Source organism: Phodopus roborovskii, unplaced genomic scaffold, assembly GCF_943737965.1.
Source record: "Phodopus roborovskii unplaced genomic scaffold, PHOROB, whole genome shotgun sequence".
NCBI lineage: Eukaryota > Metazoa > Chordata > Mammalia > Rodentia > Cricetidae > Phodopus > Phodopus roborovskii.
Window position 1 is genome coordinate 43,040,664 of NW_026126480.1, and position 12,981 is coordinate 43,053,644.

Here is a 12,981-nt window from a genome sequence, read left to right on the forward strand (position 1 = left end):
TGCATTTTTTTGATTTGCTTAATTTTTTGTTTGTTTGTTTGTGGTTTGTGACATGGACTTTCTTTGTAGCCCTGCTGTCCTGGAACTCATGATATATATCACCCTGGCCTCAAAGGCACAGAAATCCTCCTGTCTCTGCCTGGAGAGTGCTAGGATTAAAGGTATAGGCACAGTGTTTATGGAAGTATTTGCAAGAGATCCCCTCTTTCAATGGCATAGTGTGTGTGGGGGGGTCATTGAATGGGCTAATCCAACTCTTTTTCCCTTGTGAAATCTATTACTACCTAAGATGGACCAAAATATCACAAAACAATACTATCCCCATTTCAACAGACACTTGGCTTTTGAGGTGCCAAACTAGAGATGAGATTTTGAGGGAAGCTAAGAAGAATTAAATGTGATGTGACAAGTCCCATATTACATTGTGGTCTAATCAGAAGGTATGATTCTGTACTGTAGAATATGATCAATTCAATCCTCATGCTAATTCTTTTCCAGAAGATTCAAATTGTTCCAAGTAAGTTCATTTTAAGGATTAGAGGGGGACCCAGGGAAACAAACCTCATAAGCAGTAGCCCTGTGCCACCTTTGAGTTGGCAAAGCTAATTAGATACATTAATGAGGCATTGTCCTTGGGAGCATAGTAAAGCTAAATACAGGCAGAATGCTCCATCAGCCTTATGTCTAATAAAGCTCATTCCCAGTAGTCTAATCAGCTCCTACCTATTTTGGATTTTTGTTTGTTTGTTTGTTTTTCCATTAAGACAGAAGTGCCCCATCATACCTACAAGCCCAACTCTTGGTTATCTTTCCTTTCTTTCTCTCTTGTCCTAAGCATCCACACTTTGGCACTCTCGCCACAGACACTGTATCCTCCAGAACCTCTGACCAAGTAACAAGGAGTGTGACATGGAATGTTCTTGATTGCTCTCCCCAAGTCCTTCAACCTGTGTCATAGTCACTAACACAGAGCTTGGGTGCTTTGTAAAATGTTGCTGTTATGTCAGGCAGTGGTGGCACATATCTCTCTAGTCCCAGCAAATGGGAAGCAGAGGAAGGTGGATCTCTGTGAGGTTGATGCCAGCCTGGTCTACAAAGCTACACAGAGAAACCCTATCGCAGAAAGAAAAAAAGGAAGGAAGGAAGGAAGGAAGGAAAGAAAGGAAAGAAGGAAGAAAGCAAGAAAGAAAGAAAAAAAGAAAAAGAAAGAGTAAAAAAGGTTGCCAAACTTGTAGCCCATGGACCTTCAGAGAACAAGATATACAGATCACAGCACTCCATCTTCAAGAACTCTTCCTCCTCCCCTAGAACTCCATTCTAGGTTTGCTTCTGCCCCTCCAGCCTGGTTCCTTGTCTGGTTTAGACATCTACACCCACACATCACATGTCAGAGCCCCTCCAATCTCAGTCGTAATAGTCTTGTTTTATACTCCTCTTAGGAAAGCATTTTCCAGATAATAGATCCAAACTATTTACTGGGCCAGATACTAAGGAGATGTAGCATTGCTTATGTTCCCCGAGTTCATCTGCCATAAGAGTGTGCACAAGGAAGTCACAATCGGTCATCCAGCTGTTATAGAGGTGGCAAGTCTGAAATCAAGATGGTGATGGCATAGGTTATTCTGCTACTGGAGAGGTTCTGTTAACTTCCACTGGCTGTCCTCGGTCCTCAGCATTCCCTGGCCTGTGTGTAACTCCACTCTCTGCTCATCTCCAGATTGGGTTCTTTTCTTGTCTTCCTGTGTGTCTGTGACTCTTAGTGTGCCCTCCTTATAGGAATGGCACTTCTTACATTTAGGGCCCATTCTCCTCCAGTGTGGCTTCATCAAAACTAGGTTACATTGTACAGTTCCTATTTCCAAGTAAGGTCTCACCGACAGGAATCATGTGTATAAGATATGCAGATTGGAGGCTGTCTATCCTGCCATGATGTATGTCTCCTGAGACTCTTGTTGGAGTTCTCAATAAGTGATGACTAAATGACTCAATCTAAAATCCCTTGCAACCACAAGAGAGATGCTGTGGTTAAGGCAAGCCCTTTAAATTTCAGCATCTCCTCACTGGAGTGTTGGCTGGGACAGAGTACCATACACCCTACTCTCACCATTCAGAACAGCCCCAATGCAAGCATCAAGAGTTGTTTCCCTATGCAGTGAAACAAAGTGAGGATCAGAGGGCCCAGGTAGTTTGCCCAGCTGTACTTAGATTTGGGTTCTAGTTGGCCTTATCCCTTATGAGGGCTGAATGTAGTGGGTGTAATTGTCTCTCCTTGGGTTAAAGATGCAGGAGTCCAAGTGCTGGCATAAGTCTGGATGTAGGATCTCAGAACTTCCTGGACTAGGGAAGAGCTCCCTCTCCAGCCAACTTTCCTACGCTCACTTGGTGGGTGGACACACAGGAGTGAAGTCACTCCAGCTCTTTGTCATCTCAGTCCTGGGTTCCTTGTTGGAAGAGTGGCATGGCACTGTAAGAATGATATGAGATGGGAGCACTTTGGAAGATGTGACACCTGGACTCAGGAGTGTGTGCAGTGCAGGGAGCAATCTGAGGTCTTGGACTCTCTTCTCTCTTTGCCCTGTAACCGGAGCCAAGTCATCCAGCGTTTGCCTCCAGGCTTGGGCCAGCTCCCTGACTCTGCACTGTGAGAGAGCCACTTAAACATGATGCCAGCAGTTGCCCCCAGCTCCGAGGTCTGCCTCCAGGAAAGGAGCTTCAACCAGGCACTCTGAATTATCATCATTTTTCTCTTCCAAGAGAAGAAGGTAGAAGTATTCCCCGCAAGCCCTCTTGAGGTCTGGTGACAGCTGCTGCTCTGCTTGGGAATTACTAGGAAGCTTGTATAGATTCATCAGATCTGCCTTCTTATTAAATGCAAAGGAAGGATCAAGCCCACTGTCAGGGAACTCCAGTCCTGTTCTCCACCCTGCGGCTGGCTCCTTCTTGTCTGGGTTTCCAGGCATCTTGTCTTATTTGACTCTTCAACTGTAGTTTCAGCTCCTTGGGCTGTAGGCCTGGCTCTCATGAGAATCACCTGGTCTGCTCATTGCCAGTCCCCTGGTTCTCAAATACTTTCATGCCAAATCATCACCAGAGTCAAGAAAGCAGTAGCAAGAAGGGAAACACGTGGCCCTCGCCGTTCTTCTGCAAAGGAGAGGCATTGCACTGACTAGCAGGCACAGAACTCTTAATTTCCACAACAGCTGAGAGAGGCAGGTCACCACTAGGAGCCAAAAATGTTAAACCTGCTGCTAGCAAAATAAATCCCAGGGTTCCTGTAAACTATTAGAATTGTAATCAATAAGAGACCTGAGAGAAAGAGTTGAATCAAGGACAGAGAATCAAGAAGCAGAGGCACCCATGAAGACTACTGTTAAACATTCTTGTGTTTTGAGAAGAAACCCTCCCCATAGCCTGATTGCAAGATGTTCAAAGCCAGAGTTACTGATACCACTTTTGGTACCACTGGCATCATAAGTGTGTTGAGAGTATGAACACATGACCATAGGGGGCTAGAGAGCTGAGGGTGTTTGCGTTCTGCAGCTCCTGCCACAACGCTGTGTGCCCCAGTCTTGTAGTCTGAGGCCTTGTAGCTGAAAGTGGAAGAAGAGTCAGGGCTGGGTCTGAATGTGCTTCCTCTCCCTCTGATAAATGCCAGAAGATGCCAAGTTGCCAGGTTGCCATGATGCCAACTGCACCTTGCCTGGACCCAGGTGGCTGTGGCTTCTGAGAAACCTCAAAATGATAAACAACTTGTTCCAGAACCCTTGAGCAATTTGACGGGAGAGTCAATCGTGGAAGGGTGTGTCCCTGTCTCTCTTGGCCAGACTCATAGGATTTGCTGGTGGTATGTCTTCTCTGGCTGGATCAGGCCTCCCGTTGCTGTGGAAGTGAGTCCGCTTGACAGCGAATCCACAGATTTTCTGAGAGTACCTGTCCTTTTTCACTGGCTTGCTGGACTGGATCTAGAGGTCCCACCTTAGCCAAAAAGGAAGTGCAGCCCTCCCAGTACTATTGCTCCACCCATACCTGGGTGTCCTATACACCATGGCTGGGAGCCAGGAAAGGACATACATCATACATATACATATACATTAGTTAACATACAAAGTAATGGATTTGTGACTATATATATTATATATATATATAGTCATCACACTTTGTTCTTATCCACCCTCAATGCCCTTCCTCAAGACCCCTCCTTTGATTTCCTCCCTACTCCCAATTAAGTCACCTTTTTATTTTCTATAACATTACCCACTCTTCTTTCCCCCCCTTTAGATCTCATCCCCTCTCATATCCCACTTTCTATGTTCTTTATATATGTATATAACATGAAGAGTTTGTATACTTACATATGTGTACACCAGATCACTCAGAGAGAAAGCATGTGTATGTAGTTTGGATTATATTCTTTTCCTCCGGTGCTTAAATGAACATGCCACCATAACCCTCCTGCTGTGAGTGACAGACAGGTGCTTAGGGCACCAGAGACTTTAATAAGGTGGCAGCCAGCTGGGAGTTGTTGATTTAGCAGCCAGGATACTTGCCTGAAGAGCCAGGACACCATCATCTGTGATCAGCTTTCCTTGGTGCCTCAGCTGCCACAAGGACGAACGGAGCAAGCGCGACGATACAGCTGCTCGGCTGCAAATGCTGTATGATAATTTCGCAAATTATTATTTTTAATATAATCAGCTTTTTCCTTAGGCACTAAAAGAAAAAGTTAAATTGCTCACAAACTAATAAAGGTTTATCTTCTGAAGCATCAAATTCTGTTTACTCATGAAACACACACCTCCTCTCTTGGCCCACCGGGAGGAAAATTAGCATTTATTTTCCCAGATAAACAAAAACTGGTGGAATGTTTGTTGACATATTTGGGTGTTGAGCTTTTGCTTACATTTAAAATGATAAAGAAGAACGAGGAAAATTTGGAAGCAGCCTTCCCCAACTCTAGGGTTTCATTTTCCTGTGGGGAGGCTGCTGCTTCTGTGAATAGGATGCTCTTGGGTACCTAGATGTGCTAACAGCAGCGTGCATGGGAAACACATTCCCTTAGGCCCAGGAGCCATGTGACTGAAGAGCACAAGATGTTCTTCACAGCTTCTCCATTCTCCCCTAGGAGTGCACTGTGTGCTGTCATCTGGGATGAGCCTGACTCCTACCTGGATCTCTCCCTGAAATCCTGCTGGTGGCAGACATAGTTGGAAATCTGACACCATGTTTATCTGACCACATGGTGGAAGCCTGGAGATTGACTTCTAGAGACTCAGTAGACTGACATGGCACCTTTCTTGCCCTGGTTTCTAGGTACGGAGACATGAGGAGGCAGATTGGCTTCGAGATCAGAGACATGTGGTACAACCTGGGTGAGTAGTTAGACATCATCTTGGGGATGGAGTGATCACCTTGAATTCCCTCTGTGTTGTGACATTGGCACATTTCCCAATGTTGATATTGTGTGTGTGTGTGTGTGCGCGCGCGCGCACATGAGTGTGTGCATGTGGAAGTCATAGTTCAGCCTTTGTCCCTTAGGACTATCCACCGTATTTGAGAGCAGGATCTCTCATTCACTTCTAATTTGCCAAGTCGGCTAGGTGCCTGCTATCAGGTCCCAGGGGCCACGTATCTGCACCTCCCCAGCACTGGGGTTACAAGCATGAGTCACCTTGCCCAGATTTGTTTTATATGGTTCTGGTTTTGAATTCAGGTCCTCCTCATGGTTGCATGGCAGGTACTTTACCAACTAAACCATCCCCTCCAGCCCCTTTGGGATATCCCAAAGACCTTAATTCCTTCCCTTCCTGGGATAGCAATCACTGTTCCTTGCCCAGTTCCATTTTCAGTAAAGAAAACAGATTAAAGGGGGAGAAAAGCGTCTCCCTGTGGCAAATAAGGAAATCAAGAAAGCGCACTCTGGTATCAGGTAGACTCGTAGCTTGGATTGCTATTGCTCCTAAGTGCTGCTCTGCTTTGGTTTGTATTCACTGGAGGTCATTTACCAGACTGTGACATTTGCCATAACTCATGTGTTCAGTTGTACCGAATCTACCTTCTAAAAGTTTTATTCACGTACTCAAATTCTGCATGTGCTTGCCCGGCCACCAGGTGGTGGCAGCATGGTGTGTTGGTGTGAGCAAAGCAATGGGAGATCTGTTTAATGATAATATGAAGTAAGCATAACTTTATCCAGGAATTAATTTATTAACATGATGTTCCCAGTACATAATAGAGAGTAAGGAATTCTCTATTAAAATCTTAACCAAGGACCAGCAAGATGACTCTGTGGCTCAAGGAACTTCCCGATGTGCCCAATGACCTGAATTTGATCCTAAGACTCATGTGGTTGAACAAGAGAACCAACCCCTGAAAGTTTTCCTCTGCCTATGCTATGCTGCACATGCATACATACATACATACACACACACACACACACACACACACACACACACACACACACAAATGGGGGCTGGAGAGATGACTCGGTAGTTAAGAACATAGGCTAATCTTTCAAAGGACCTAGTTTTGATTCCCAGCACCCACATGATGGCTCACAACTGTCTATAACTCCAATCCCAGGGATCAAACACCCTCTTCCTTCCCCCTCGGGCGCTGCATGCATGTGGTACACAGATATGAATGCAAGCAAAACATTCATATACATAAAAACAAAATATTAAAAATATATAAAATGCTAAAATTATTTTTTAAACCTATAGGACATGTTTTTCTCATAGATAAGTTTCTTAAAGAAATGAGTGACCGAAAAGAACTTGACATCTGTCTTTAATGTTTCTACTGGGAGCACAATCAGATTTTGTATAAAAGTGTCCCAGACCACGGATCCGTTGCCTGGGTATGGATATCATCAAGGATCAGCGTAGTACCTGGAAAGCTAGAAAGACAAGAGTGAAGCATGGTTTTTGATGGAAGTTTGGTACTAGACTCCATCACACACCTGGACACCCTGTGACAGGCAGGAGTAGACTTTGCAGGGCTGCACCTTTAACTATGATAGCAGGATCAAAGTGACTCCCTGTCTTAAAGTTTTAGTACTGACCCTGACCTTTGTACCTTTATTTTTAAAGTTTTATCGTAATATCTCAATTACATAATAATGGATTTATTGTTTTATACATGTACATGTTTTTTGAAAATATTCACTCCCACTACCTTCTCTTTTTCCCTCTTACTTCCATTAATACCCTTTTGCCCCGTCCTCCCCTCCCCACACACACACACACACACACACACACACGTGCGCGCTTTTATGCCCTTTTTAAAAATCTTTTTTTTGGGTTACTCAACGAGTTTCTCTAAGGCTCTTACAGAAACATGAGTGACAGTTATTTCCAGGAGCACATGCACCTTGCCCATAGCTGTCTCACTGGAGATGTCTCTCCTTCCTCCAGTAGCCAAACTCCATGTTCATTTTAGAGTATTGTCAGTGGGATGGCTGAAGCTCCAGAGGTTGACCTTGAACTTGGCCCCTTTCTTTCCATGTCACTTGCCATGACAGCCATGAAGGAAGGAAAGATGGGCTTTGGGAAGAGTGAGGGTCTCCATAGAGCCTCCTCAGGGGCCTGCACTCTCAGACTTTCCTATTCTGTCCCAGGGTGGTGAACTCTCTTGACATCATCAGTCATTATGTTCTAATAAGATGAGCCCAGCAATCGAGACTTTTGATTTGCCATGCCAAGAATGAAGCTGAGGAGTGGTGCCCCAACCCCTCTCCCCCAGATTGCTTGAGCATGTGGCTGATGCCTGAGTGTTTCACAGCTTGCTCGTCAACAGCAAACATTAGCTTTGGCATGAGAACAACCAGAAAATCGAAAGGAAGCCGTGACCTTGACCAATTAAAGAACAAGGATTTGTGATCTACGAGAAAAGACAACTGCTAGGGTTGGATTCAAGCTAGGAAAATACCTGAGAATTTTCTGGAATTTCATTTGCTTTTGTTTTTGTTTTGACAAATAATAAATCCTTTGCTCTTCCTTGGATCTCCCACAAGCACGCTCTTAAGAATGGTTTTGTGGGGTCATCTTAGCCAGCAAGGACCCTTCCTGCCATGGTTCCCCAGTGTTCAGGCCTGCCTGCCTGCCAATGGCACTGTGCAGGCTGCTGCTCTCCAAACTCATTGCAGCCCATCATGATTTCCCAGGATGTGCACAACCTATTTTCCACCCAGAGCTTCCTGTTTTTTTTTTTTTTTTTTTTTTTTTTCCAATGGGCTCAGGATTGGGAATATGTTGGCAGGCACATACAGCCAGTTCTGCCAAGAAAATAAAAATAGAAGTCGGATCAGATGTGTTCCTCACCTTAGAATTAGTCACCTGTCACTCCACCACTGCACCGGATGCCTTCCCTCCGCCCGCCCTTCCAGTGTGTGTGTGGTCTTGGGAGAGGGGTGTCTCACACAAAGTGCTCCAGCAGCCCTGCCAGCTGAAACAGGGCAACAGGTCTTTTCTTCCCAGAACTCAACATGTAAAAGAGAAAGTCAAAACCATACTCTTCCAAAAGAAAAGTAGGGGAAAACTGTGTTCATTTACCCACCTTTTCTGTCATTTATGAGAGCTGCTTGGAGGAGGCCTCTGGGGCCACCTGGTCTCCCTCTTACCTTGGTTCCACCTTCTCCTTTTGTTTATTACATCCAGCTCTCAGGAACTGGCACATGCTCCCTGACCCGATCTGGCTGGAGCAAAAGTGCTCACAGAGAGACCTTGTTTGCCCCTTATTTGGCATGGGCTATTTTTCATGTAGGGGATCCACCTTCACTGGCAGAAAGTGGTAGGAGGTTCTGTCCTGTGATCCTTGTGTGTGCACAGATTTCCTACAATTTCCCTGTGCAGTGGCTAGGTTTCTGAACATCGGCTGCGGAAGGTCCTGAGAAAGGCCTGGCTTCTAGAGAAAGCCAGGTGTCACTTTCAGAGGAGTAAACACTACATCCTGTCACTAGAATAGAAACTCCAGGCAGGTCTTAGGGGTAGAGAATACAACTAGGAGATTGAAGGTAGATTGTTTGCCTTGCTCCATGGGTGTAAGAGCCTCAAGCACTTTTCTGTTGCTGTCACAAAACAACAATGCCCAAAAAAGCAACATGTGGAAGAAGCAATCCATGTCACCTAAGGTTCCAGAGAGACAGTCCATGATGGTAGAGGAGGTGTGACAGCAGGCTCCTGGAACAGGAAGCCGAGAGATTGTATTTACAACAACCCCAGGAAGCAGAGAAAGCAAAATGGAAGTGGATCAAAGCTGCAAACTCTTAAAGCCTGCCCCCAGTGACATACTTCATCCAGCAAGGCTGCATTTCCTAAAGGTTCCATAATCCTCCCAGACAGAGCCATTGACCAGAAACCAAGTGTTCAAATACCTGAGCTATGGGAACATTGCTCATGCAAACCATCACAATCTTCCTGCTCTTCCTTTCTCTCCAAAGGGGGGAAAAAACTGCAGGGGTTCCCTTGACTGTCATTGACCCCCATCCAGATCCATCGTTAGACTTCAGCTTGATGTACATCACGGGAAACCCAAAATGTGGATGTCCAAAATAATTAAATAAACAAACAAATAACAACCGTCAGAAATCCCTACCCGCCTTACTAACTCGGTGTCTATGGACTTGTGACAGCTCTGTCCCCAGGGGTGTCACTTCTCAGAGGTGTGGGGCTACTCCAGCCCAGTGTGTTTTCTGTACCAAAAGAGAGGGTGATGATGCATGGGTATAAAGCCCTTGTTTCTTTGTACCTTAGTTTTCCAGTGGCTGCTCCTATAGCTACTTGTTCTGCCTTGTATGATCTTCCCAGCTAGGAACAATAAAAGCTGCGAGTGACAGCTAGAACTTTATGACACTGAAATTATGGTTGATGAACAACTTGCTGTCATGATCTCCTGTTTTCTGAAGCATTGGCTCTGACATCTTTTAGGCATAATACAAGGGAAATGTCACCTGAGGAATTGAATATAATGGCACTTTCAGGGGACCACTTTGCAGCACTTGCATGCCTTTCCAGAGTGTTAAGCATTAAGGGAAACGGGCAGAATCACACCATTGGAGCTTCAGACAAGACACTAACTATTGAGCCAAAGCTGGAAATTTGGATTCTAATTAAATTCAGGTTCCTTATCAGGGATCACATTTTGTACCTGTGTCCATTCCATAAAAACATCTTTTGGTTTATGAGAATGGTCTGCTCTCTTATGTGTGGTTATTTATAATAGACACATTTGCTTAATGACTCTCCTGACAGAAATCTGCATTTGTGGAGCTATAAAGAAAAGCAAATTCCGTATTGTGTCTCCCGATTGTGTCAAAGTATTAATAAGATTAATTAACTCCAGATCAGCTGGCTGGTGTTAATAAGAAAATGTCACAAATAATTCACTCAGGCGTGTCATTTCTCATGCACCCTCCTGTTATGTGCTCGAATTAGACAATGCTAGTTACAGTGCAGGGGCCTGAAGATAAAGGAAGCTTTCTGAAATGAAAGATGAGAGACCACTGCCTGGGAGCACCACTCCTGCCTCATCGTGTCCCTCAGCAAGCTGATGTATTAGTCAGGAACAGAACTGATAGGACAACTGGGCACATGTGCATGCGCATGCGTATTGCGTGGTCTGAGTAGTCCCACTTGGCTGTTCCGTGATATAAAAAGGCCAAGACTCCCATAATTGTTCACTCCATGAAACTGGATGTCTCAGCAGCCCCAGTCCTGTGCTGGCATCCCAGGGAGGGCCTAGAGAGCTGCTGGTCTCCAGTCTATGTTGGAATCCCAAAGAAGTAGGTTCTAACAATAGCAGGAATGCCTCGTCAACGTAATAGATGAACTTGCCAGCAAGAGTGTGGGCAGGCAGGCCAAAAGCAAATGCTCCCTTCTTCCCTGACACTAGAAGATGTGGCCCAGCTTTATGTGGGTCTTGCCACCTCGAATCATCTAATCAAGAAAAACCCCTCACAGGTGTGCCCAGCTGCTTGAGTTGATTCCAGATATTGTTGGCTGACCACAGAGATTAACTACCACAGCCAGCCTGCCTCCTGGAAGCCTCACCAGCAGGGGTCTGAGCCAGAGCTTGCCACTGCTTTCTCCCTTTGCCTGGCTCTCATCAAACCCCATGTATCTATGCCATTCCCCAAGTGTCCTGAATTCAGTGACAACACAGTCAGAGGGGCCTGGAGCTCACCAAGTAGGCTTGAGTGGCCCATGAACCTTACCTCCCCAGTGCAGGGAATGCAAGTATATTCACCACACCTTTGCTGTTCATTAGTTTAGGTTCGGAGGCTCAAACTCAGGTCTTCTTGTTGGCAAGGCAGGCCCTTCATCTCCTTAGCCCAACAAAACATAAATAAATGCATCTTTATCAAGCAGCAGCCCAGGGTGGTTAGACCCTACTGTTTCTGCAGGTGTCACATCCAAGGCGGGGCTCTGTGTGCTTGCACTGCCGCCATTCACAGTGCTTCATAAGTTGTCCTGTATTTCACGAGGTGCCAAATGGACCACACCTCTCCGCACCATCTTGGAGACAGAAGGGCCCTAAGAGACCATCTGCACTCTCTGTGTCACCTCCCATGCATGTCAGATGCTGGCTGTCCCAGCCCCAGTCCCCTGCTCTGTCTGACCAAGTAGCAGATGATGATCATGTCCTAGACTTAGGTGCTACAGTTGACTTCTTGTGAAACTAGCCTCTCTGGTCAATATCTAGGGAGATCTTGTCTCAAAAACAAACACCGAAACAACTGCTCTAAAAGAATACAAAAGTACCACTAAATATCACTAAACACACTGAGTAAAACATACCTATGGGTGACAAGTTTTTTTTATTATTATTGTATATGTGTGCATAATATGGGGGGGCATGCCATGTCACATGAGTGGAGATGGGAGGATAACCCTGTAGGGTCAGCTCTCTCCTTCTACCTTTACGCGGGTTCTGGGATCATACTTGGGTCATTAGGCTGGGTGGCAAACCTATTGTGCCATCTTGCTGAGCTGAGACACAATGAGAGGGTGGTGTGTTGTTGCTTGCTCATGATTTCCACACATTTCAACCTTCTCAACTCCACTTTATAGATGTTGAGATTAGACCATCCCTGTCCTTCTGTAATAGACTTAATGGGAATGGATTTTTAAGTAGCTCTCTTGTAGCAGCAGGAATTCTATTTACTTTTGTCTTTGTGTTTTGCATGTATCTATGGGCATGGTGTGCTCATGTGTGTAGAAACCATAGTTTCACTTAGACTGTCATCTCTTTGTGACCTCTATTATCTGAGGTAGGGTCTCTCGCTGACCTCAGAGTTTGCTGTGTCAGCTCTCTAGCTCTCCATCCTGCCCCAGGGATCTAGTCTCTGCCTCCTGTACATTGTCATGCCTCCCCCAGCTTTTATGTGGACACTGAGGTGCTGAAGTGCTTTACCTACTGAGCCATCACCTCAGCTTTCAGTGCATACATGACTTGAGGTGTTCAAACTCCTTACAAGCAAGATTGGGTTTGCAACCATGGAAATACCCATTCAAAATCACAGAGTCTGTGTTGCTGTGCTTTGTGATCTGTGTTCTTAAACCTCTTTTGAAAAGCCACCCCTTCTTTTTAAAATAAGAGATGTCACATTTCTTTATTGAAAGGTCAACACAAGATAAAATTCATCCCAGAAATGGTCGGCCCAATATTGGAAATGACATTGATCCCTGAAACAGAGCTTCGGAAAGCCACCATCCCCATCTTCTTTGACATGATGCAGTGTGAGTTCCACTCCACCCGGAGCTTCCAAATGGTAAGGCTGTAAATGTGCAAAGAGTGTGAAGACTGGAGGGACAGACAGAAAAACTGGAAGGCATTCACAGATGATTCTAAAGCTAAAAGTGACTCACACAAAAACAGTCTCCACAGCGCACAGTAAAGGCTGTGACCATCGTTACTGAAGAATCTGTTGTCCTCTGTCTTCCTCTTTGGGGAAGATGGTCCTTGGTTTCTAGTTGTCCCTTACTG

The 12,981-nt window shown here is 45.3% G+C and overlaps 1 protein-coding gene across 2 annotated transcripts in view; it reads left to right on the forward strand.

Annotated features, from left to right (window-relative positions):
* Dock1 (dedicator of cytokinesis 1) overlaps nt 1-12,981 on the forward strand; it is a 484,316-nt gene that overhangs the window by 394,672 nt on the left and 76,663 nt on the right. For both annotated transcript variants that reach the window (XM_051193215.1, XM_051193217.1), the window contains exons 32-33: nt 5,311-5,369; nt 12,618-12,766. In XM_051193215.1, the coding sequence (XP_051049172.1) occupies nt 5,311-5,369; nt 12,618-12,766 (208 nt within the window). The remainder of the gene's footprint in view (nt 1-5,310; nt 5,370-12,617; nt 12,767-12,981) is intronic.